Source organism: Ammodytes marinus (assembly GCF_949987685.1).
Source record: "Ammodytes marinus genome assembly, chromosome: 10".
NCBI lineage: Eukaryota > Metazoa > Chordata > Actinopteri > Uranoscopiformes > Ammodytidae > Ammodytes > Ammodytes marinus.
The window spans coordinates 20,889,294-20,916,995 of NC_137214.1; the positions used below are offsets into that span (position 1 = coordinate 20,889,294).

The window sequence follows — 27,702 nt, forward strand, 5'->3', positions numbered from 1 at the left end:
ATGTTCAAAGACAGAGAAATAACTGTGTGGAGTGTTGTGACATGCATGTTACGTATCAGTCAATCCAGTCCTAACCCTAACCCTATTTTTAATTTGTTTTGCTTTAGCCTGTGTTAAAAAAAGCAACTAAACTAATAACTAAATGATTAAAAACTATGTTTTGCACATGTTGTCTTTAGTTTATACTATAATAATATAATTACTTGTTTTTTAATAGAAAGACAAAACAAAAATGTCATATTATTATTATTTGCATTATTATTTTATTTATTTTACATTGAATTCTGCATTCTAACTCAACTAAATGGAATGTCCTTTGTGGATATATAACAATGTACTAATTACATTATAATATAATATGCATCTTTGACACCTGACTTGCTTCTTTTATGTCGTTTACATAGGCTAAGCACACAACTATATTGCTATACTGCTCTGAAAAAAAAAATCATGTCAAAAAGCAACAGATATGCCTATCTATAGGTTAGGAATAATAAGTAACTAGCCAAGCCTACTTTTAGGCAATGCTTAATGAGGGAAACATTGTTGGTTAGGCTATATACAATGTGTTGATATTAAATACATATATTTACAGTGTATGCATGATCCTATCTTTAAAAAAAAATTATTAGGAAAAGAATGTATCACCAAATCATATTTTAATAATGAGAGAAGAGAGTAGAACTCCATGTCCCATAAGACCTTGCGCGCTCATTAGTGTGAGTGTGCTCTGCATGCAATGGAGAGTGTTGGAGGAGGCGGAGAGTCAGTCGGCTCACTGTGTAGCTGCGTCGGGCAGCAGGAGGAGCCGACACCGACGGAGAAGACCGAGTCAAAGAAAGACAGGAACGTCGCTCTAGTGCAAACGTTTGGGCTTTGAATTACAGCGGAGTAAACGGTCGAATGGTTTATCTGGAGCGGTTGTCGAACGTGGACAGAAAAGGTGCTGACTTCGGACACAGCAACACTCCCCATCTCCAAAAACAAAACAAAAAACACCAAGGGGAATCGGCAAGAGGTGAGGGGGAAACCGTTTGGAGATGAGATAGACGTTTGAAACTGTAGGAGAAAGCGACGAAACGCTCCACAATTGGCAAAATGGAAGTTTAAGGAACAGTTTTGGTAGACTGCAGTAACAACGGCTACATGTGACGTTTATTTTGGTTGGGGGTTTCCCTCCCCAAAGCTTTTAACTGTTATCTTGTCTGGACAGGCTTTTTTTTAAAGCCCTCATAGGTGTACATTCAATTGTATCCCATCTGAAATGGGTGAGATTTGTGTGGCCATACAAAAGACTCGTGCTGCCTTTTCATTCACTAGAGTGAATTCGTGTCGTTTGCTCTGATAGACTGTCGCCTTCTGCCTGGAAACGCAACTGGCCACTGATATTTTAAAATGTATTTGGTAGCTAAGCATTGTGTTGAGGCAGGGAGCGACGCAGAGAAATGGAAAGGTGGAAATGTATCGCAGCCCGCTTAAAACCTTGTTATTTGGCAGCGTTACAAAGTAGCCTAACTAGCAAGACTGTTAGTGTGTGTGTTTGTGGTAGAGAGAGAGAGAGTGTGAGTGTTTTCTTGGCTGGAGAGGCTGGGTAATATTTGCACTAGCTCCAATCTAGAGAAGCAGTAGTAGGCAGTGATGATGAAGGGCAAAACAAAAAGGTGGTTAAACTGCCACAATTCGTTTAAAAGCAACAGGAATCAATTCAAGAGCAGCCTTCATTTGATGCCCCCTTAAGAAGATCCATCATTACGGAACCTAATACCATTTCCTATTCACAACTACTCTGGATTGGATTTAAGATTTGTCTGTCACCATAAAAAGCTGGTAAACCCCTTTTTAAAGGTGGCATTACTTCCCACTTCCACCTTTGTAAACGACCCCTGTAGGATTTGGGGCGGTGGGGGTGTCCTCATTTGGACATCCCCCGCCAGTGCAGGGCGGATATGGACTCTTTGGGATTTAAAGGCACATAGGAAGAGGGGGTGGGTGTGTGTGTAGATGGACTTGGGAAACTAGACAAACCCCTGCAAATCATTTATTTGCAGGTAGGCAGGCGTTGATGTGGGTTGTGGAGGATTAAAGCGCAGAAATCCAACGTGTTGCTCATTTTGTAGCTGCAGGGATAGAGTTAACCCTTGTTTGGAAGGTTGGAATATATCTAACGGTAACCAGCATCACAATTGGCAGTGGCAAACGGTTGCAGTTTTCATGGTGGATCTGTTTATGTTGGTGGTTTGTTTCCTCACGTTTGAGTTGTGTACTTCATCCCTGGCTCCAAGCCTGTCAATGGCACACATCTCCTTGAGTGAGGTGGTTCATAATTGTGCATTAGCATGAAGCATACTGCTGTATTTGAAATGTGTCCTAATCCTAGCCTTTATTTCTGTCTCTTTTTCCAGGGAAGGAGCTCATGTTATTGGAGAAATTGACTCTGGCAGTCTCTTCGATGTTAATGTAATGGAAACGCGCTTTACTCAACCCCGGTAGCATCTGAAATGCATCAGCGGAAATATATCAGCTACTCCCATGGCTAATTGTATCAAGCGGCGGCGGCTCGGGTTTGCCAGTGGATGCACTCAAGAGCCGGGTGCCCTGCCATGCCCAGCGCCATGCTAAAGCAACACACTCATAATAACAAGGAGCACTCAGTTCAACCTGTGGGGAAGCTGTGGAAAAAGTTGGTGGAAAATCTATGGTTTGAGTCTCATTTTTGATTTCCTTTTTATTTTATATTGACCTAGATATTATTTAACTGAACCATAGCCTGACTGCTTTCCTGCCATCTGCAGCAGCTCTGCTTCTTTCTCTTGCTTTCACTCAAGTGGTGTTCACTTTGGCTTCTTTGCGACACCAAGGAACGTCTAGTCTGCAACCTGTTTACTGAGAGAGCCACGCTTTCAGCCTGACAAAATGGATGTTCCAATTTGCCGCTGGCCTTCGTTGGAGTTGAAAACGTAGGGGGGGACAATGAAGGGACCCCTATGAAGAGGAGGACTAGGTGGAACAGCGGCACTATATCAAAATGGCCCAAACCAGTTTGCTGCAGGGGAAGCGCTTTTACTGCCGGGAGTGGGTCTTCCATAAGATCCAGCATTGCCTCCAGGAGAAAACCAACAACCTCGGTGGAGTGACCGGCAGCACTCCCAGTAAGCAGCCCCCGCAGGCGCCCAGCGGGGGGGCGTTCAACCCCGGAACCCTGACCAAAGGGTCTGCCAAGTCAGGGAGCTCCTGGGGGGTGTTGCTGGTGGGGGGGCCGGGAAGCGGGAAGACTGCACTGTGCACAGAGCTGCTGTGGCCCTCGTCAGCTCAGGGAACACAGCGGGGTCTGCAGCAGCACAGCCTGGCTTTCCACTTCTGCCGGGCGGACGACTCGGACACGCTGTGCATCGGCGGATTCATCCGAGGTCTGGTGGCTCAGATCTGCCGCAGCGGGCTGCTGCCGGGGTATGAGGAGAAGGTGCGTGACCCAGCTGTGCAGGGCACTTTGCAGCCCGGAGAGTGTGAGAGGAACCCCACGGAAGCTTTCAAGAGGTAAGGATGAAGCCAGCACACACAAGTAGTAGGGCATCTCCTTTCACCACCTTTTTTCTTGCTTCTGCTATCACTGTAGATACCGGAATATTTCACTGATTAACACCCTTACTGATAGAGAAGCAAATCATCCGTTAAAGGTGGATTCTGAATTCTGTCAAAATCACTTTCTGTCAAAATCAGTGAATATCTCCTCACCATCTGCAACCTGTCCGTACTGTGAGAGTGCGCTGGAAAAAAATCCAATGTTAATACACAACCTATGCTATTTAAATGGGTATGTAAACAAAGGGGCCCAACGTAGCTAGCAACATGCTGGTTGAGAACAAGTGTTCTCCAGAATCGCTGACTCGTTTAAGTTTATAATGTGATAAGACATTCATCCATGATGGACTAATGAATCACAATTTGCACAAGTTCATTGTTTATGGTATTTATCATGCAAACAATTTAATAGCTTACTGCTTTTCTCAGTTTGATCATTATCAACTGAATATAGTTGTGTATGTATTGTTTGACTGGTTGTTGCGCAAAGCAAGCATTTTTTGCAGATGCTTCTTTGGGCAACTTTAACTATTATCTGACATTGCATTGAGTGAACAATGAATTAAAGTAATTACCTGGTAATTCCAGGACTTGTAGGACTGATATCTTGCATATCCCTTGCTCCTTGTGATACATGCTCATTATTTGTGACATTTCATTTAGAATATTGAAATCTGATACCGTCTTTGATGGGTACTGGACAGGTGATGTTGAAATCTAGGATTCTGGTTTGCCTAGAAATGTAAAATGCTCCTACCCTCTCCACCTCATGACCCTGAAGCACCCCTCCCCCCTGCTCACACTCACAGCTTAGCTCCGCCCCTTTAGCAGCCTCTCCACTTATTTGATGTCATGGTTGTGTTGATTTTCCCCCCTGGTGTGGCATGCTGGGTGGGGCCGTCCCTGCTCAGCTTCTGAACCAAGAAAGGTCAGATATTTATAAGTTGCATGCAGCCCGAGCTCAGGTGGCCCAAGACTCGCATGGAAGGAGCTACTTTGAACAGCGACCGACAGACCGACCTGCGTGCCTGACAGAATGCAGTGCAGAAAGATGAGGTGCACATGTGAAACTGAAGTACAGTAGGCTTGTGGACTTCCTGCCCGGGCATGTAACACGATCAAGATGGACTGTTATTGTAGGTAGAGGCTTTTAAGAGGAGCTGCGCGTGAGCATGTGTGTATGCGGGTTACTCGCATGTCTTCTGTACACACTATAGGTCAGGCAGTCTGTGCAACACCGGCTGGAATGCAGCACTGAACACACACCCTCACGCTTCTTGTCTGGCCATCTGGTGATGCTTATTGCATCTCAACATCACACACATGGGGGAAAAAGTAGGTCAAACGTTCAGTGAGGTAAATCATTTTTTAAAGCGCTTGCCAGTCAACAGCTCCACCCGCCGCCTTTTCTTTTTTTCAACACACTCGTTCCCAAGGAAGTGAGCGCTCTTGTCATCTGCTCGTAATCATGCGGCCTCTACCGATGACTCTGACTTCAGTTTGACCCTCTCAGATAAACGGCAGGTTATCGTTAGGGACATAAACAAGACACTGAACCCAGCAGGGACCGACTTCTCACTTCAACTCTGTTCTGTGTCGCGGATGTTGAGGGTCATTTGCAGCCGGTCATATTTGCACAGCTTTGCCTCGTGAAGCAAATATTCCGTAGCACGTAAAAAAACCTCAGGCCCTAAATCTGTGGACAACAAAAGACACAAGGCTTATCATCTCCTCCTGTATTTTCTTTCTTTCTTTCTTTCTTTCTTTCTTTCTTTCTTTCTTTCTTTCTTTCTTTCTTTCTTTCTTTCTTTCTTTCTTTCTTTCTTTCTTTCTTTCTTTCTTTCTGTTTTGTGAGCCAGATAAGCACTTCGGTGAATGCCTTATCGTCATCTCAGGCGTAAAAGCATTTCAGGCACAGTTGTAAACAAATAATCTGAACGGCTCCCCTGTTGTTCTAGATGCTATCTGGCTTGAAGAATCCAGCAGTGTTGTTGCCTGTATTTTGCAGTATCATTAAAAAAAAACTTTCTTGTTAGGCCGACATAATAAGCACACATTTATATCAGGGATAAAAACTCAGAGAAGTGCATTCATACCTCAAGGTGATGGGAGAGATTCACGGTTGTACTTTAGTCAATAAAAGTTATACAAGTTTCATTTAGTAAAGGCTCTTGTTTAACACAACATTTCGGGGAGATTTTGACGCCTCCCCAACCCCCCCTCCAGCTGCGATTGTAAATGTTCGCTAGTGAGTGAATGCAAGAGGCCCTGTAAAATTCTTTAGCCTAGTCAAAGACAAACAAGTGTGTTTGTTGATAGTAATCCCCAGTCCTGTGTTGATACATGGACACTGGTTGAGAGACACAGGTTTACGTCAAATCTCTGCAACCTGATCATTGCTTCTCCCATTTGTACATCTCCGGCCGCAGCTAACCAGACGTTGGGACAACATAGTATAGTTATAGCAGTAATCATCGGTATCCACCAGCAAACTGTGAATACATTGAGCAAATAAACTATCATATATATGTGGCATTGCATTCTATTTAAGAAGTTTACCACACAGGTTTTATCATTTGAATCTACAATGTAACTTAAAGGAGCTAGAAACAAGATGTCAGATAAAACAGAAAAGTAAAATATTTCCATCTGACATGTTTACTGGTTCCAGCTTTTCCAATGTGAAAATATGTTGGAACTATATGATATCACCATGGCCTTGTCGTGTGTTGGCTCACGTTTTAGGAACAAAAACTATGCATGTAATGAATCGGAAGAGGCAAGAATTGATAGCTGCAGTCTTAATTTTATTATTTAATAGAAAACTTACTATTATTGATTCCAGCCACATAACCCAGCCTAACTAGACTGCATTTTTATATTACGCGCTGTGAAAGTAATGTGATGCATCAGCAAGAATTGATATTCCTTCCAGCAAAGGCCATGAGCCACAGTTCTCTAGGAAAAAAGGGGCAGTTTCACTTTGCCTTTCTTCTGCTTCAAGTCTATCCATATAGGCTGAAGTCCTGTTAGAGTCCAGACAATAAACTTGACACTTGTGGTACACTGACTGCTTTGATGGTACACATGAATTGCCATTAGTACTATCTGAAGAGTTTGACACTTGGGTCGCAGTGTATCTTCTAGTATTGTACTTGTGGACTGAGGCACACGCACATTCCGATGTCTCATCAGTCACTGTCCTAGCTTTATCAAAGGCCACTGTCATGTTTTGACTGCAGTCCTCCATTTTCAAATGAATTTGTTAGTTTGAAACAACCCGCGTGCCTCTTGCAATCCAACATGCCTCACGTTCTCCTTTCTGGAAAAAAGCGCTGGCTTCAAACAAACTGTGGAGTTAACCCAGGCATGTGGGTCAAACTAAAGGCAACAGGTTTTTTTTTTTTTCTTCTTTTTTGCTGATTTGACAAAGCCGCCTTTTAGTTTAGGTTTGACCTTATGTGGATCTGTTGTCGGGTTGGTCGCCACTGAGTCACGAGTTAAGCCTGAATTGCAGCTGGACAAGTTCCTATTTCTTTGTAAAGGGCACGGACTTCAGAAATGATGAACGACGTGGCTCAAATTTGTGAACAAGACTTGCGGTTTCTAGGCAGTATTATATTCCCCCGGTGCCCCCGTGGAAGACGCAGTTCAGATATGTTTGTACAAGACGGTCAAAATTGTTGATTTTCTGGCAGATACATCCAACAATCCTTTGTAAAACTTTGCCTTTTTGCTTTGTCTCAAAGAACTGTTGATATTTTTGTGGTAGTGACATGAACCAAAACAGAAGCCATGGTCAGGGGCCTGTTTCAGGTAGCTGGTTTTACATACTCTGGGTTTAACCCTGCGCTCTGAGTTGGTCAACTCAGAGCGCAGGGTTGATAAGCAACTCTGGGTTTTCGGTTTCAGAACAGTGGATCAGCGTTGGGTTTATCAACTCTGAGCGTGTTCACTCTGGGTGGAGCGTGTGCATAAAAGCCATCGTCAATGGATCGCTGATAACATGATTCACCATGGAAACAGAAGAAACAAATGATTGATCCTCCCACTTCTCCACTTCTCAAAAAAGAAAAAAAGAAATCTCCGCTCCTCCCACTAGAGTTAGAAATATTAACGAATGAGCCTATGGAAGCCTATGGAGAAGAATTAACGGGATATTGTCTCATAACTCTGATCTAATCTCCTCGGCAATTCAGAAAAAAAAACAGAGCAAACATTTTTTGTCAAGAGAATCATTTCGCTTCCGTATGAGAAGCCATAGTCTATTTTAAAAAGTTACGCATATCAGCTGTAAAGTAATAAAGCTGGCGCGGCACAGCATTGCTGCTGACAGTGTTTTATATTTGCTGTATAATATGTTGGCAAGCTATAGTCTAATAGCCTCCTGTGCAGCAAACAGAACAGACTGTCGCTTCTTTTAAATGGGGAGTGAAAGACATTAACGTCAAGACACATTAGGTGACAGTTTCCATTGAAGAGCCTGATTGATTTATTACCAGATCCATTTTCCTCAAGTGATCACAGTTTACATTATTATATATTTTTTATATTCATATTAGGCTATTTAACGAGGCTCGTCTGTGACTTTAGGATCGCAGAAGTGAACTGTAACGATCGCGTGCAGCCGCAGCGTTACATGAATCCACCTGACATAAATCTGTTCAGTGACACAGACGTTAAAAAACATACAATACAAATAGGTTTATTAATCTGAATGTAGAGCATGTCACGATGTGTAAGGTGGCCGCCTATATGAACGGACCGAGGGCTGAGAACAAGGCTGATCAGATAAATGATTGGTCAAACGTAAAATCATCAGGAAATGATAAAAACATCCCGATGGAGATTTCTATAGAGTGATTTTGCTTCAAACTGTACAGGGACGCGTGTGACAGTGACACTCTTTCTTCAGTCGGAGCTGCAGCGTAAAGTGAAAACAAACTCGGGTAGGTCTAACCACCTCCCGAGCAGGTTAGACCCACGGCGTATGTTGCCGCAGTAACTGACTCTCGGTTGCACTGAACCTGCTACCTGAAACGGAAAACCCAGAGTTTCCACCAACTCAGAGCGAACAAACTCTGGGTTGCCTCAAAACCAGCTACCTGAAACAGGCCCCAGATCTAGTCTTGTGGCCTCCAGTGATCATTCATATTGTTTGAGTTTTTCAAAAGTTTTTTTTACATTTTTACATTTTGACCTAATAGCAACCCTCAAATAATATGTAATAGAAAACAGTAATTTCCCCAATGTGCTACCTATCCGTGTCTGATTTTTTTTAACACATTTCAAATTGGGGCACATTGCAGTTTCAAGTAAAACAGAGGAAGACATTTTTTTTTATTAAGTTAGCAAAGGGAATTCTGTGGGCTTTTTTTTTCTTCGCTTTTGTGTTGACTTTTTGACTGTTACACATTGGGCGGCCCTGCTTATTGGGCTTAAGGGACGTTAAATGAAAGCGGCCCCCGTGCCTTTCATGTGGTGCACGGCTGTGGAAAACTCACTGCAGATTAGAAACAAAAAAAAAGCTCCCAGTGTGACGCATGGACTCCAGTTGAGCAGATGAGGAGAAACGGCAGCGCTGGTGTGCGGCTGCAATGATGACTCAGCAATCTGTGGCTAGCCGCTGTCTCCACACTGCCGGCGCATGGTGTGTTTATGCAGAGGTTTGTTTGTGTGTGTCTGTGGACATGCCTACGTGCTTGTGTGGGCATACATAACTCATAACTCATTCATATTATTGTCATCCCACTCAATAAATAAACACTATATGCCGAGCCCAAGCTTGTATAGCTCTTAGGGAACTTTACACCTGTGGTCTTTAACCAGGGGACCGCGACCCCTACGGTGTCTAGGAATATGTTGGCAGTAGGTCACGTAACGTGGAAAATGTAATTATTTTGTATTAAGGTATTAATAAGGTGAGTGTGTTAACTGTCCTCTTGCTTCTTTTTGCGGGAGGATGGCACTGATGAATGTAGAATATCCAACTTAAAAACTCACTTCACAGCAGTAGTTAACCTTACTTATTTACTTATACTTAGTTTGAGGCATGTTATAAAATGGATGAGAGCAGAGCTGTTTAAAGAGAGTTTCATTCAACGTCTCTGCCTCTCATGACCTGGGTTCCTCGCTGTGAGATGCGCTCACTTGCAACAGCCTTGTGTTTGTGTATGAGAGGCTGAAGTGCGAGTGTGTACATGCAGGGGAGGGGCTGATTGACTCGGGGTGAAGGGAGACGGTTTGCTGGAGCAACGGCGCAAAACACAAGGATAAAGATATTTTTATGTTGACGTTTAAAACATTTTATGTAATTTTAAGTACTTTATTTTGGGATTTTCAAAACGGTGAATACAAAAACAAAAGACAAAACAAACAACAAACATGGCATACTCTACTTTACAGGTAGAAGGACATTGTTGAAACTATAGGCAAAAAATAAGTCAAAATGTCCATTTTATGTAATTTCAAGTCTTTGGCTGAACACATCACTGGGGAACAATGAGCTAAACAAACCCACACCTGTCATCACGTTTTGATTAAAATACTGCTTAACTAAATATATGACATCACCTTTTTCCAACTGTATCCGCCCACCTGAAATCAGTGAGGAAACCAAGGACACAAAGAAATCCCTTTAGTGAAATATCCACTGTTTTAAATTGGCAGATTTATTTTGTGTGGTTTCCTGTCACTCATGGTAAAATGCAGATTGTCAGAAAATGTTTTCAGGGCTTTTCATTAAATATTCATTTAAAGATTGTTTTCTTATGACCTGTTCATCCCGTCTGTGTGACGGCACACACTGCTGCCTTTTGTTACCAGAAATCTGTTGAACCCACGTAAATCCTGTCTACTGGACTACTATAGAGTTACCTGTCCCATGTTAAAATCCATTTGAACTGAGTGTTATAATGTGTTGAGGCCTTTGCACATGTGGAATTAGTGTTTCAGGATAGCAGGAGGAGGGCAGAGTGTGTTTTGGAGGCACTGACTTTGGGGAGAAGGGGATGGGGGATGAAAAGGATGAAATTTCAGATTCCTTTGAGAGTATTGGATAGCTGGCCAGGAATGCACACCTCGTCAGGGTTGGAAAGAGCCTGGGGATTTTAAATGGTTATCTTATCTATGCCAGCAGAGAGGTGTGCAGTAGGATAATCACACTTTCGAAAAGCATTAATAGGCCGAGTTTTGGATGCTAAATTATGATTAAATGGGCTGGATTTGAACTTTTTTTAATTAGAATTTGGTGTATTTAGAATCTTTTGATTATTAATTGACTTAAAATTACATGTCAAGAGATGTATACTTTCAAACAGCGAAAGTCTTTTGTTGAAGGGTGGGGAGTACATTTGATTTCAAGATGGACAACACACACGGATGCAACCCCCCCAAAAAAATTAAAATTTATTCAAAAATAATGTCATAGCTGTGTGTGACCAGCCCCATGACTGAGCGTTTATAATCACCAAGATTAAAAGACTTTGTCAAGAAGATATCTCTTTAGTTTGTTAATGTGAGGACATTAGTAAGGGCCAGTTATGTGGAACCATTTTGGGCTTGTGTGCAAAAGAAGCAGTTGTGTGTCAAAATTTGCCTCTCACACGCTCTTTACGTCCCTCTGACCAAGCAGTCTCCAGGACATATTTTCTCAAGCAGCTGGAGGCATTTCTCTGCTTGGGATCCAGCATAGAATTGATTGTGTGAAATCTATTAAGCCGAACACATTCTTGTATTGTGCAGTATGTTTATAGAACGGCAGAAATAAGCACTTTTTAAATGCTTAAGAGGACCATTTGGAAGTGGTTGGAGTTCTTCGCTGATGTCCTATTATATGGTAGTCTGCTGTTGGTCCAGCTGTTAAACACCTGCTTCGTCATCACTGACTGGCAGAGTTGTGGCCTGAAGTGGACCATGTGTGAGAGTGTCAGCTCTGAGAGAGTGGGGCTGCTCTGAGATTCGGTAACAAGTCCAAAATTATAAAAAAAAAAAAAATTAAGTTTCCATTTCACAGCCAGCCACACCAGAACTTGGATTTTTATACCCAGACAGTTTCAATAGTGGCAGTGTCCAATGTGTTAGGGTCAGGGTTCAATAACATATTGTAGAATTTGAATCCTTACAGTTTGAACAATCAATGCACCTTTTTGATATTTTACAATATGTTTTAAATAAGTACAAACTAAGACCTACAATTCAAGGTAGGTGTACTACTTACTACTGTTGCATTAGCATATTAGCATATGCTAATTAGCTATTGACAAAGTAGAGCTGAGAGTGATAGGAATGACCTTAGTTTTGGGTCAATTTTGACTTGAATGATGGTACGGTATTTATCAGACAGGTGATCAACAAAGTCTTAGGGGATCTTCCATGGGGACCATCCATGCATGTACACATTTCCATTGGAATCCATCCAGATGATTTACATGGGACCAACATACCAAGCAACGGATCGGAGCCAAGCCGCTATTCGAGCTAAGAACTGTAGCATAAACTCACGGCGATATGAAATGTGGGCAGAGTAGCATTAAGTCAAGGGAAAAAGCTTAATAAGGACTTTATTAAACACTGCCACCTTATTCTATCAGTCGTTTTGAACAAATTATTAGAATGTCTAATACTGTATTTTTGAAGAATATCTAATTTACTGCTGCAAGGTTGTCATCCTCAGAGGGTTATCTGTGTAATGAAAGGATCTCGGCACTAATTAATGTGAATATGTGTGTCTGCAGCTTACATGCAGTCTTCCCCCAGTGTCACCATGCTGCATCAATCCTATGATTTGTTAAAAGCATTACAACAAAATGCTTTAATGAGCTTGTTGCCATATTGCAAAAAACTGTAATGGCTTTGGAGTGTCGAATCAGATACAACTGTAAGTGAGATGTTTTACAGATGGAGAAGAACAAGAGCATACTGTAGGACAGTTTAAAGTGGCTGAGCCATAGCTGTTCAGAATAGTTTGCTCTCAGTCACTCTTATTGTCCTCATCAGTGTGATTACTTTGAACAAGATGATTGCAGCGATGTTATGCATAATTTGAGAATTGTATAAGAAGGTGCGTGAGATGAATCTGGGAGATAGTCCCCTGTCACTATGGATGATCCGTTGCATGAGTCAGCTGTTGTCGTTTAGCTCCGTGGCCGTAAGCTCTCCTGATTTGCAAAGACACTGAGTTGGCCTCCTCCAAATGGACTCGATAGTAATTGATGAGAAGGGGGTTATTCTAATGAAAAGGCCTCTCCAGTTTACTACTTATCATGGTGGGAAAGATTTGTCAGTATCTCTCGGTGTGGTGATCTGTATGAAGATGAGCGCTCCACTCACTAGTTGGCCCCTTTTTTCCATCAATAGAGCAATGCCAAGGCCGCACATGAATAGTATATTTCTCCCTCTTGTTTTCTAGAGCTGTTGCTGTGTCCTGGTCAGTGTTTATGGGAGTGTGGTGCAGTTTAGATATGTGGCATGAATTCAAGGCACTGCGCCCGCTCTATAAAATGAGCTTTGTAAATTTGTAAGGTGCTGGCTCTGTGCCCAGTGCCGCCCTCCCGGCCCGACATCTTTACTAAACGTCACATTGAAAACTTGACTTTGCACTGTGGTGGGAGCAGTGGCCACTGTCGTTATGTGAACACAACACGACAGATGGTGAGCACATTAGATGCATTTCACATCCCCCTTTCTTCCCCTTTTTCTTTTCTCAAAAAGCAATTGGCATCAACTCTAGCATGTTGAGGACTTGAGCGAGAACCCAAATAGTTGGTACAAATGTCCAAAGACCACCACTGTGTATGGCATAATTACTTTTAATTTTCCGACCAAGGTATGCTGCAGGTTCCTCTTGCAAACAAAATCAGCTTTTCCTAAGCTTATTTTCTCTCCTTCTCCAGTATCCCTTGGAGTTTTCTTTGTCTGCAGCCCTTGTCTTTTGACTCTTTGACAGCCTGAAAGTAGTTGAATTGTGAGAGAAGAATGCTTCTTTGTTTTGCACACTTGCTGTCACTGTGGATTTGATTGTCTCAGTAGGCAACATGGACTCCAACATAGTCATTCACGCACGCACGCACCCACACACACACACACACGCGCACACACTCACCCCTGTGGATGGACATTCCTTTTGGCAAGGCTCCCAGATGGCACTGCAGGTTCTCTGTGGTCCGCAGTCATCAGAAGGAGTGATTGACTGTGTTTTTAAAAGGCTGAGCAACATCACAACAGAGCTTGAAGGTTGGAGAGCCTTTCTGCTGCTCTCTTTCCTGTGGAGGGTTTGAAATTGCCTGGAAAAAGTTTGGAATACCTATGTGTCCAGTGGAAAAGCTTCATTTTTGAGGGATTACCTTTAGTGCTGAAGTGACCAGTCGGTTTATAGAAAAGTTCACAACAACAATCTCAAAAATTTAAATCCCACACTTCCAAATACCTCTGAAATGTTTTGGAAATTCTTCTTAAAAGTGTGAATTCTTAATTTTCTAAACATAAAGTGAATGTCTTTTAGGTTTGGGATCGTTCTGGCAAAAACAGTTCCTTTGGTAATGGGACCTTGTGATAAGAATATGTTGCTACTTTCAGACCATTCTCCACACTGAAAAGAATAGGCTTACTAGAAAACATATATGGCATCTTAATACATTTAAATAATCCTTGCTTGCAGCTTCTCTTCCAATCAAGTATGGGTTTTAATTTGCATCGTTGCATGTTACTTCTTTTTTTGGAAGCCAAAATAACTGTCAGTACTGGCGCCATAATAAGCAAGGGGAAGTCATTGTTAAATGGCTTCTCCTCCTGTATGTCCCAGGACTTTGGACTGAAAGCACACAGACCTTCACCCCAGACATTGCTCCTCCCATGTGCTTAAGGATAATGAACTTGGGGCTAAAATGGTAGATGCTTAAATTGGAATAGCTTCCAGCCACAAGCTTAGTGACAGGCTGTTGAGCATCCAGAAAGAAGTCTCATTAAAACAGTATTTTAGTGTTTTATGACAAAGCTTACAACCAGAGTCACTTCCATTAAGGAAGAGTGGTATTTGAAGAGTCCCATCATCAGGAAGCTGACCGATCTTATCTGTGCAACAGCTGCCCGTGAAAAAGCCTCAGATGCCCTGAAGCTGTGTCTACTCTTGAATCAAGTTTTCACCTCAATTAATTGATTTGTTCAACCGCTTTTCAATTGTTTAATTCACCTAGACCAAGATTAAAATGTCACTGATATGAAATCTGCATATCCTTTTTCGCAGCCGGATGAGCTGGAAGTAATTTGGGAAATGTAATTTTCCCAAACCGAAGTGTTATGTCTGGTTACAACGTGTTGGTGGCAATTACAGTGAAACAGAGATTTTGTCAGCACAAACTTAAAGGCCTACTTCACCGGTTTGAATATGAAGGTGTATTGAATTCTGAGATCCTATGTAGTATAAATGTGCAAAAAAAATGTAAATCGGTTCATCCTAGCCTGCGAAAAGGCAGAAAGAGTGTTTTTTTAACCCTATATTTCTCTTTCTCGTGACATCACAGAAAGAGAAATATAGGGTTAAAAAAAACGTACTTTGTAAATATTACTGTGATGTCACAGTAAAATACATCACAGTAATATTTACAAAGTAAGAGCAAGAAGATTCCATGACTTGCTTGCAGTTTGGCATCGATACAAGGTTAATGTAGCATTTAAACTCGTTAGATTTGTTTCTGCTCTTGGCTGAGTATTGATGTGATGCTTGATCCAGAATGCTACATCGTGTTTGCTTTATCACTGAGTGCTCCAGGGCTGGTTTTAATAACGCTTCTTATTCAAGCATCAATATTTGTTTTGTTGGTAAAATTGTTGAGATGTCCCTTGGAAAACATCTTGCATGTTTAGTGGCAAAGACCTTTCTCTCCGCTTCTTTGATATAATCTGAAGGCTGAACATTTAGCTCATGGGCAGAATGTTCTGTCACACAAAAACGCCAGCTGAATTATACATTACTGTATTTGCTCTGGATGTTTCTGTGAGCTCAAATCATCCGCAGTGGGCCTGCTAATGGATGCAATTTGGGTTGGATGGAGACATTTAAAACGCCTACACAATTTGCCAATTGAGACTGATGAACTGGGAATGAAAAGCCTCAGGAAAAACATGCTCTCGTTAGGGCTGGCCCGAATTATTCGAATATTCGAATACTTGTTCGGAAAATTAGTATTCGGAGCTTAAATTAGTATTCGGAGCGTCGTTTTTTTTTTTTTTTTTTTCAAATTTCTTTTTTTTTAAATTTTTTTTTTGCAAGAAGCTAGTACTGCAATATAATGTCATCAAATTATTTTATATTTGGATATAAAAGTTAGTAATATTGTAGTAGTAGTATTGCTCATTTAGGAGGATATTACATCACTAAGTGTCATAGCGCATCCATTACTTCACCTCCGAGCGCGTAAATCTTCAACAAAATATGCAGATACTGTCAAAATCGGTTCCAGGGAGTATATAGGGATTATTAACGTTTTTTTTTTTTTTTTATTAAAAAAAAAAAAATTAATATTTTTTTTTTTTTTTTTTTTATGTTGTTTTTGATAGTGTGTTTTTCTGGAACGAATATTCGAATATTCGCTCGGAAAAACCAACGAATATTCGAAGCCTGAAAAATGGTATTCGGGCCAGCCCTAGCTCTCGTTCACAGTGACTGTGTCTTGCTGCGGTGGCTGTGTTGCGTCTCAGATTGTGAAATATGATTGAATCCATGGTGAAATGTTTTCAGGATCATCATGATATGGTATGGACTCAACATGCAGTCTTTTATTAGAGTCTCTTAAATAGCATCTGGGCAGCCTTGCATTTCAAACTGTTAGAAGATCACCTTGGGCATTCAACAAACAGATTACAGCGAGAGTGTGATTGGTTTGAGTGAATAAAGGTTATATGATCATAAAGTAACAACTGCCCAATAGGTAATGCTCTCAGATTGCAGTTGTTGTATTTGACTGCATTTTAAATCAAATCATGTGCTTCTGGACAAAATGACAATTAACAGGGTAAAACTGTTTCATTCAAAACGCTTTTCCTGCAACTTAAGTGTGTGCTCCACACAAGGATGTTTATAGAAAAATTAGTATTTGCCAATTTTTGTTGAGAAGTTACACATGTATTTTCACTGCATTGCATTGCTCCCCATTAAGGATTTAAAAAATAAAATATTATCTTTTACAGTCTGTATGGGAATTATCTCAACCACAGAAAGGTTTTTTATTAACCAAATCGTATTACTCGTATTACCCATTCTCTAAGTCAAATACAGTTGATAAAGAGATGACAACATGTTCACATTTTTGCCTTTCTCTTTCTCTGTCATCAGATGTGTCCTCTTGCCTCTCCTGAGTGTGAAGCCTCCGCAGCAGTCTCTTTTCCTGATGGTGGACTCCATCGACGAAGGCTGTCAGCTGGGTGAGGGCGAGCAGAGATCCCCTCCGGGCTCCCCCAGGACCATCGCCGAGCTCCTGGCCAGTCACCACGAGTTCCTGCCTCCCTGGCTGCTACTCATCTGCTCCGCGCGGCGACAGAACAAGGCCATCACTAAACTCTTTACAGGTAAACAGTCACGGCTTATCTCTTGTTTTTTCCATTAAGGTCATTATTTTCTGTAAGTGAAGAAGTTATACCCAAAAGTGATTTAAGGTGTCATACTTGTGTTTTTATTTCTTTTTCTAAATCAATACATCATTGTCAACATAACCGTGATGCCTTAATCACAAGAATTGAACTGCGCTGATGTTTAAGAGACATTTTGATAGATGAGACAATGTTTAGACCTGCCAGTGCCCAGTACCACTCCATGGTTGTTTGCTCAACGGCAGCTATTTCTGTGTTTAAGATGATAGGTTTCACATGATAATGTGGTTACAAACAAAGCCTGCAGCAATCTGTTTCTTCTTTTGAATAGAACCTATGCAAAAGCCTTGCTTACATCATGGCATGCCCAAAAAGATTACGGTCATCATGGCAGACCTATGTAAGAGTTGCAGCGCTTCCTTGATGTCTTAGGACACAGTTCCATACCAGATGCTATTATGTCCTTGTCAGGCTACTAGCAGCCTGCTGACGAGCTGGCATCAGATTAATCAAGAACCTGACTGTGTGGGAGGAAGTCTCCTCCGCAGACTGGTACTGCTGTTTCTGCGCTCTCTGCCTTCCAAAAACCAGTGAATGTAGGAGCATCTCAACCCCTCGGCTCGCCTCTTTCAAAGCATTACGTTATATCCCACTAATCGCAGCACTCCAAGCAATCACTTCTGTGCTACTCCCCACTCAGAAGATGCATGATGTTAGGTTCAAGGCTGAACGAGCAACACATTTTTGTTCTTTCCTACCCTTTATAAATGATGTAAGCAGTGCCCATACCAATATAGTACAGTAAGTGTCTCAACTAATTCTAATACAATTATGTACTGTATTTTATTAGTAAGTTTACAATTTGGCATTTCTTGTTGGGGGCATTGCAAGATTTCTATAAGATTGTGTATTGGGTAGAGCAGCACCACAGGTAGCCAATCAGGAACCCCGGAAGATATCTAGGATATTGTTTTGAATTGTCTTTGTCAGGTATATTATGCTCAGTAAAGGCGTTTAGATATAATGTGAATGTACACACATTTCAAATGTTATAATTTTTTAATGTTCCTGCCTGGTATTTGGTGCCTGCATGGCAAATCCAAGTTTGACCAGTATTTAGCTTATGACACCAGAACACACTTTAAGTCTATGGTGGGCGTCTTGAATCTAATTCAACACACCAACTGTGATGCAAGCTGGCCACTACACAATCGCAGAGACATGCCCACCCACGCTTTCCTCCAGCATCAAAGCTTTCAAGGTGCCAGTGGCAAATTAGATTCTGGATTTTTTCGGCTGGCCCGAATTATTCGAATATCCGAGTATTTGTTTAATAAATTTGTATTCGGAGCTCAATTCAGTATTTGGAATATTCTTTTATTTATTTATTTATTTTTTCTAAAAATATTGTTTTCAATATTTTTTTGCAAAAGCACCTCAAACTGCAACATATTTTGTCAGCAAATAATGATTAGATACACAAGTTATACAACAATTGTAAAATACAAATTAGACTTTAATTTAAAATATATTATCGGATTATTTGAACTTTGACCTAGTTGGCCGCTGACGTTTCAAAGCGCAACCGGTGGTATCAGCTGTAGTAGGCTACGTGATGTTACCAGAGCGAGGCAAACTAAAGCGGCACCAAGCGCAGTAGGGAGAGAGAGATGGAGGAAGAATAGATTATGTGTTCCTCTTAACTCATCACAACATTAGCGTGATTTTGGAAGGAAAGTAGCCTAATGCTAACGTTACCTTACCTTAGCTGTTTGTTTACGTTCGTAATGCAGTGCTGCTATAGTCCATCATCAACACTGACTTGCTTGCATCATGGGAATACGTGGTCAATAATGGATATAATATGGACACAAAAGACTATCAATATTGGACCTTTGTATGGATTTATAAATCCCCCAAAAGATGCATGTTCCAGGAGGAATTGAAAAGCTCCTGTAATGACACAGAGGACAGCTGATTTGGAACGGAACAACAGCTGTTCGCTTCCAAAAGTAAGGAACTCCGACTTTATTACCGTTCGAAAGTTATTAAAGTATCAACAAATTACGCAGCTTACTGTCTCGGCTCCAAGCCCCAACCTCAGCGATTTTTACCAGCATCCAATAAGGAAGTGACCACAACTGTAGTAACCAGGAAGTGCCACTGGGGGATGGTACCAAGACTGAGCCATTTTTCTTTGACTCACTTGTTAGACAAGCCGTTTTCAAAGTCTTATTAAACCTATTTACAGCCTGGTCCACAAAACCATTTTAGTCTGTATGTTTAGGTCATATCTCCATGACAACACTGAGGGGGGTGAATTTGTTTGGACCACGCTAGTTTTTATTCTTTTGGAGGTTAAAATGTATTGGCGCGATCTCTTGAGTGACAGCTCTCCACCCGTTGTCCCTCACTTTGCCTCGGAGGTATACGTCAGCTATCTCCCTCCCCCCGACGTGAGGCGGAGTAAAAATCTCACAAAATGGCGACGCGCACAAACCAGGATTATTGGATGCCGTGTGAATAACTGAGGTCAACCCGGATGCTACATCCATATTATTTACTATCTATGCTCGGCTAGGGCTGGGCGATATGGACCAAATCTTATATCACGATATAGGTAATGTTATATCACGATATGGATATATATCACGATATAGTATTTTTCAATGGATTACAATAACCGTACTGAACTTTAATCACATTAGATAATTTTTGCTTGAAACTTAAATTTCTATACAAAAGAAAAACTGGTGCAAAATACCACACCAGTCTGGCTTTAGTCAGTCAGTGCAAAATAAAAATGACAGCATCAACCAAAGAGCCTACATTTTCCAATTGATAGCCTATATCAAAATAATGAAAGACTTGAATTTTCCTGCAGTATTTGCTCATCTTCATTTAAAAAAGCTGTCAAAATTAACTAATGAGCAAATGTCTGGTAATACTTTCACTCCAGCTTCAACACAAATAATATTTTCAAGTTTGACATGTTTTAAAGGTAAGCCCTGAGTAGATGCTAAAGATGTCATTATTAGCCAGCTAGCTCACGAGAGCTAACCCATGTAGTTTGCGGCTTAAAACAAGCCAACTCTGCGTCACGGCAACAGCACGCTGAAGCGCCGCACACAGCAGCAAGTTTCCTTTGCCCGATGACATTTTTGACCGTTAATACCAGCTGCTCTGCCACCGTGACACGGAGTTGGTTTGTTAAGTGTAGTGACCGCGCACCGGAGCTAGACAGCTAGAGCAACAGATGAGGCTTCTCCTGTTGAGGGTAGAGAAGCTGTATTAGGGGCCACTCACACTAGGGCCGCGGCCCCGTGCCAAAGCTCATTAGCATACTAAAGTCTAGAACGTTTGGCTAGTGTGACCACGCCATCCGTATTCCAGCACGGAACAGCCCCTTGGCCACGGCACACCTGGGAGAGGTGTGCCGTGGCCAAAGTACAGATGCTAATGAGATGACACGCGCACAAGCAAGCGCACAGGCGGCGTTCCTGACGTGAATTTATTAAGGATGCATTGTCCGTTAACGTCCGCTGCCTTACTAGTCGGCACCAGAATTGCCCACCACTTGGACTTGTAGCTATAATGTGTGAGAATTAACGTGTGTGTAAGCCTAGGTGTGGGCTAATAAAAGAGGGAGAGAGCTAATTAGGTCGGCTCAGAAAGCACAGCAAAAAGGTTTTTGTGTTTACTCACGTTCGTCAGATGATTTTTTTTCTTTTTCCTCCCGTCAGCTGTCATAACTGCATTTACGCATGGCGGTGGAGACGCACCCAAAACAACACACCGCGGCCCGGTGATAAGGAAACAGTAGCCTACACTAAGGTTTAACAAGAAACTTTATAAAGACACTTAAAAAAACGATCTCTGCCCATACAAAAAGTTCTGACTTGGATTTGATGGAGCGATCGATGTGTACAAAACCATCCGGATACATATGGTCTGATGACGGGCCGTTATATTAATAATAAACAGCGTGCTGCACAAATATGAGACTGTTCACCGCGACCTATTACGTCAAGACTACATTTAAAAAAAAACAATAGCTTAAGGATTCTCGTTGCTCTAATGTGGAAGTGGAATATTTGATGCAAATTTGGCCGGATGAAAATATTCACAAACAGTCGTATAGCCTACAAGTAGACTAAGCTCCAAATCCTAAACGTGCACGGTGACGTAGGCAAGGTGCAAGTGTGCCCAGGCCACGAGCAGTGTGAGCACGGGCCTGCGGGGGGAGTGGGGAGGGGGGGGAATCGTGCTGAATCGTGCTGAGCACGGAACAGGCAAACGGCACTAGTGTGAGTGCGCCCTTACAGCCCAGAACTCTGCTGCAGAGCCTCCGTGTGGCGCGGCGGTGTAACTGCAGTGTAACTGTTAGGGACTCGGAGGGACAGCTGCCTCCCGCTCTATCCATGCTCCCGCCACATGAACTTTTTTTCTCCGCGATATAAACGGTATGGCCAAATCTCTCCCGGTAGACACTTTCATATCGTTCACGATATGATATCGTCATATTGCCCAGCCCTATGCTCGGCTCACACACTCGGTTTCAGGGTGTACATTTGGATTATTAATGTTGGTTTTGATGGAGTGTTTTTTTAGAACGAGTACTCGAATATTCGCTCGGAAAATCTCACAAATATTCGAAGCCTGTAAAATAGTATTCGGGCCAGCTCTAGAATGTAGTATAAAGCATCCTCACAGCACTTTACAAAACTTTTATCCCACAGACAGCACAAGATGGACAAAAACGTTTTATATTCTATTTCCTTTCAGCAGCAGTTTGCATCTAACGTTTTTTTCTGGTTTATCTTGTGTGTGTCTACCGTGCTGTGTCCGTCCCCGAATCATAGATCTAAATCGTCCCATTTTATTTGTAGTTGCACATTAAGTCGACATTGGAGTCACTAGTAGGGCTGGCCCGAATTATTCGAATATCCGAGTATTCGTTTGTTAAATTAGTATTCGGAGCTCAATTCAGTATTCGGGATATTCTTTTATTTTTTATTTTTTATTATTATTGGAAAGGTAGCTCAAACTGCAGTATATTTTGTCAGCAAATAATATTTGGATATACAAGTTATAAAACAATTGTAAAATACAAATTAGACGTTCATTTAAAATATATTATCTAATTATTTGAACTTTGACCTAGTTGGCAGTTGCCCTTTCAAAGCGCAACCGGTGATATCAGCTGTAGTAGGCTACATAATGTTACCAGAGTGAGGCAAACTAAAAGCGGCACCAAGCGCAGGCGGGAGAGAGAGATGGAGGAAGAATAGATTGTGTTCCTAATAACTCTATAGGCTACCACAACATTAGCGCGATTTCGGAAGGAAATGTAATGCTTGACGTAATGCTAACGTTAGCTTAGCTCGGCTGTTTGTTTACATTCAGCCATGCTATTCAGCCTCCTAGTTTGCCTCCACGGGGAAAAAGTAAGGAACTCTGACTGTACTACCGTTCGAAAGTTATTAAAGCATCAACTACCCACGCAGCTTGCTGTCTCGGCTCACACACTCGGTTTCAGTGAGTACATTGGCATTATTAATGTTGGTTTGATGGTGTGTTTTTCTGGAACGAATATCCGAATATTCGCTCGGAAAAACCAACGAATACTCGAAGCCTGAAAAATGGCATTCGGGCCAGCCCTAGTCACTAGGGGAATGTTTAATCATATATGACAGTGATGAAAATACTAATGGCACATTTGTATCTGTTACTTACTTCAGAGTGTCTCTGAGAGTTCTGATAAGCCTTTTTGCCTTCTTCTCCTGAAATGACTTGCTGTCTGTTCTCTTTGTTTTTGATATGATATGAAAGAAATGTCTCATCTTGGAGCAATCTGATAAACAGCAGTCATCTGTCTTTTTTTTCGGTCTGACTCTTATTGCGCCTCTTTGATGATGGTCAAGCTTTTGTCATGCTTTTTATTCCAAATGCCCAGCAATTGGTTCTAAAAAGCTAGTCTTCTTTTGAACAGTGGAACAAAGCCTCTCTCACATCAGATGTGATGCCCCCCATTTGAAAGGAGTGAAGGACACGTGTCATTTTTTTACCCCTTTTTTATTTTAGAATTGCCTCCATCACCTTCTGTATGTGAACATGTTGTTCTAGATTGACTGCTTTCATTATTTCAGCGTTTCTTTGTATCCTGTTGAGTTTGTGCATTGAGATACTCTCACAGACCTTCAATAAGCCCTGACCTTTCTCCTCTGCTGGTGCTTTTAGCAGCGTCTTTGTTTTGTCTACATTCAGTTTTCCGCTTTTAGTTCAACACTGGAAATTCTTCTGTTACACTGGCTTTTTTTCCCCCTAACACACAGACGGATATAGACACACACACATTCAAACACTTTGTCCTGCGTTTGCTGCTGTGCCTTATTATGAATACAGCTGTGCGAGTAGTCCTTATTCATGCGGCACTGGACCTAAAAATAGACCAAAGGAATATCAAAATGAGGCCAAATGTCCCTTAAGAATACCTCCCTTATTGTTTACGAGTCAGGGATGGCAGTGACCTGCCAACAGACTCCACTTTCATGCTCGGTGCAAAGCCAACCCCTATTTCATATGAGCAGCCTATTTTTTCTGGGGTGAAGGTTATGTGGCTTTCCCAGTATACTCTGGTCTGTGGTGATGGGATCTTTGTGGTTGTGTGAATATAGTGTCAATAAAGTTTGCAGAATGACCATAACCAGAAGGTCGTTTCACAGAAAAGTTTCTTGACCAGAAGTCCTTTGCCATGCTTTGAGGATTCCTGAAAGGATTATCAGTTGTCATTGATTTCACTTGACTCTGACACATACTATCTTCATCAGTTGGAATGTTTTTTTTTTCTAGAAGAGATGACTGGTTCCCCTAGGAGCAACAAATCTGAATTATTGCTTCCTTGCTCAACTGTTATTCCTCGTGTCTGTCTCAGTGTGGAATGTGCTCTGGGAAGTTTTCAACACCTCTGAGACCGAGCAGGAAGAAAGAGGCATTCTGACTCCTGCAGCAGAATGCCTTTCGCTCGCATCCGCTCGGCCAAAGCCTCACAAACAAAGACTGCTTTGTGTGTGAGGAGGAGTAAAAGAATTTTGCAGTGTATCCCACCGGCTGACTCGCATTATATGATCATTTAGTTTTGATTAAGCCTCAGTCTTCATGTATTATCTATGAAGTGGACTAGAACATTCTGTCTTGAGATGTAAATAAGCATAGGGTTGTGCTTAGAAAAAGTATTGTAGTTACATATGAGTGTTTGCTTCCTGCTGTCCATCGTGACATCAGGCCAATGGAGGAAAAAGCTTGCTTCTGTTGTGCATACCCCCTCTGTGTGCTCCGCTACTGTAGGGCCATGATAGGGGTAGCAGAGTGGAAACACTTAGGCAGCGATTTTGGTTGGGAGCCTGGTAGAATCTGTGCCAATTTAACAAGGCCTCTGGCAGAATGGAGAGCAAGGGAAAGGGAAAAGAGAGGGCGGGATGAAGGTGGGAGACAGGGGGTTGGGCGTTTAAATAGAAACAGCCTCTCAGACATGTATTTTTTTTTCTCAACAGCTTATAACTCAGCCTCTCATTACTTTCTTAGTCGTACAAGACTCAGTGATACAAGTGAAGATTTTGGAACTTTTCAGCTCCATTATGTTATACCAAACAGATTTTTTTTTATCCTTTGTGTTTTTTTGCATTCTTTTTAAAAAATGTCACTTTCCTTATGGCCTCTATTCAAATAATTACAGACTCATTGTATTCATAATCCCTTCATTGGGTTTGATCCAGCCTAGTGTGTGATCTTTTTAGCCTGTGATGGCATCAGTGCACTTTAATGGCTGCCATCTGCCCAATATTGTTTATGGTGTTTGCTTATCAAAATCACTCTTTCTCAAGTAGTAAGTATTTAAAGGCAGTCAGGGTTCAACATAACTTTTTTTCCTACTGGCCCGCCGGGCCAGTGGATCTGAGTTTTACTGGCCCCATGTACATTTTCACTGGCCCTGCACACACTTTTTTTCTTCTTCATAATTTAGTGTGAATAATTATAATACCTATATTAGAAAAATAACCAAATCTAAAGGGAATATCTATACTGTAACATCATAGATATTCCCTTTAGATTTGGTTATTTTTCTTTTAGTTAATGATATGAAATATTGATATTGCTCATACACATAATATAAAACCAGGCAAACATATTGAATTTGAAGCCTACAACTGAAAGTATGTGGAAAGAGTCGGTCAGTATTTTAAAGTCCAGAAGTTTGATGATAGTTTTTATTCTTGAATTTGGGCAGTTTAATGAATAGTTCACCTGCAGAAATCATGTTCAAACATTGCGCTCAAGTTGACGTAAAAAATAGAAATCCGAAAATCAGAAGGTTATGCCGTTTTTTTTTAATGGGAGATTTCACTGTGCATGCAAGTTCACGTCTGGTCGTGAGCGCGCTGCAGGAGTGTCACTTCTACATGAAGTGTCAGCTTCACATTAAGAGTCCGGTGTGGGACCATTTTTTCAAACTATTGATAAAAAACAATGCAGTGCAAAATATGCAGCATAATGTTAAACTCTGGTCTAAGGCTATGATGTTAAATCACCTTAGAAACACACAATGACTTCGTCCGAGCAAAGCAGCGTTTCACCGTGAGATCTCGCCAGTGAGTGAGCGAGTGAGCCGCCGCGCAGAAGAACTGCGGGGTTTGTGGCTAAAATAATAACCGGGGATATTCTCCCCGTTAGCGATTTCACTGGGAAAGACTTCCGCGATCTGATTGTAGATCATGAAAACACAGAGCCATGTCGGCAGACAAACTGCGCGACTATAGGAACTGTCCAGTTTCTGTCTACAACCGACACAATCACCGGAGACGCATTCACAGCGTTTAAATAAAGCCTCTCATTTGTATTACCATTGGGGCTTTGATGCAAATACTGTAACATTACGGCGGCAGCTAAAGGAAAAGCGCAGTTATCACTTCATTTTCTGTACCTCAACCTGTGCTGTGGGAAGAAAAAAAGGGGGCAAAGCAAGTCGATTGATTTGTCGACTCGCAGGCGGACAGTAGAAGCTCTGCCAACGGAGCGAGAGTGCGCCCGCTTGTTGCTCCGCCTGTCAAAACGCCCACACATCGTTTGTCCACTGGCCTTTCATTAAAAAAGATATTATATATTATGTTTATTATATTGATAAACACTGCTTTCATTACGACTCTCAACGCGCATTTCAATGAACCATGATGTAGGCTAGTCTACAAAAAGATACTGAACTGTGATAGGCCGTTACTGGCCCGGGCGGGACAGTGACTGGCCAATCAACTTGCCCTGCATATGATTTTACTGGCCCCGGGCCAGCGGGCCATTGGTTATGTCGAACCCTGGCAGTGGCACTGTCCTATCAGGTAGCGTAAAGTAAATGAGTGTATGTCTAAAAAGTGTTTCAATAATTATTTGTCAGAAAGAGATTGAATGATTCTTAGTTCTTGGTGCACAGATTGCGGCACATACATGCCCAGCAAGTCCACACACTGACCAACTTCAACTCTGATATTAATATGATACTGATATGTTCTGTAATCAAAAGTATGCAAATTTCTTGGTGTTCCAGTAGGTACATTTACATTAGGGCTGCTCGATTATGGCAACAATTATAATCACGATTATTTTGATTGATATTGTAATCACGATTATTAAAGACGATTCACTGTAGGGATGCCCAAAATGAAAATTCTGTCAATTATTTCAACATAAATTATGCATAAATTAAACTCCCAAATGTGCTCCTCAAACATAGCCTACAACTAAAAAGCCACCCTAAATAAATAAACAGTGAAACCTTCCAATCTAAGTAAATTTAATATTTTACTAGGGATGTGATTGTGAACAACTCATTTATTTAAAGTTGAGGAGGTATGAATCTACAAAAAGATCAACTTATTGCCTTTTTTACAGTGCAGGTTGAGTTGCTGAAAAAAAACTGCACAGCAGCTGCCAACGTAATATTCGGACTTCAGAATTTGCATCAAAGCCCTTATGATCATAAATACAAGAGGCTTTATTTAAACGATGTCCATGGTGGTTATTGTAATTTGTTTGGCTGTAGACTGAAACTAACGGAGGGAGGCGGCTCACTGTATATTTTCTCTAGTCGCGCTGTCAGTTTGGCGACATGGCTCTGTGTATCCAGGCTCAAGAAATGCAATCCGATCGCGGAAGCCTTCCACATCAACAACGTTAACGGGCAGGATATCTCGAGTTAATTTTAGCCGTAAAGCCACAGGTATTTTCTGTGCGGCGGCTCACACTAGCGCACAATGACGCCGTTACCCACCGTCACAGAGTTTCAACTGGCAACTCGCTATTTCGCTCGCGCAAGGCTTTTGTGTTTCGATATAACATCAGTCTCTTGGGCGAGTACTTTAACTTTATGCTGAATAAACCATTACACTGCAATCGCTGAAAGTGTTCGGGCGGGGGCGGGGCAGAGCGAAGTGCACACAGGAGGGTTCGCTGCATTTACCATCACACAAGACACGGCGTGCGACACAATGA

General features: G+C 41.7%; 1 protein-coding gene across 2 annotated transcripts in view; it reads left to right on the forward strand.

Annotated features, from left to right (window-relative positions):
* The first annotated feature begins 796 nt into the window (after positions 1 to 796).
* ankrd50 (ankyrin repeat domain 50) overlaps positions 797 to 27,702 on the forward strand; it is a 41,039-nt gene continuing 14,133 nt past the window's right edge. For both annotated transcript variants that reach the window (XM_080035779.1, XM_080035780.1), the window contains exons 1-3: positions 797 to 1,018; positions 2,403 to 3,534; positions 16,910 to 17,142. In XM_080035779.1, coding sequence (XP_079891905.1) covers positions 3,026 to 3,534; positions 16,910 to 17,142 — 742 coding nt within the window. In that variant the 5' untranslated portion in view covers positions 797 to 1,018; positions 2,403 to 3,025. The remainder of the gene's footprint in view (positions 1,019 to 2,402; positions 3,535 to 16,909; positions 17,143 to 27,702) is intronic.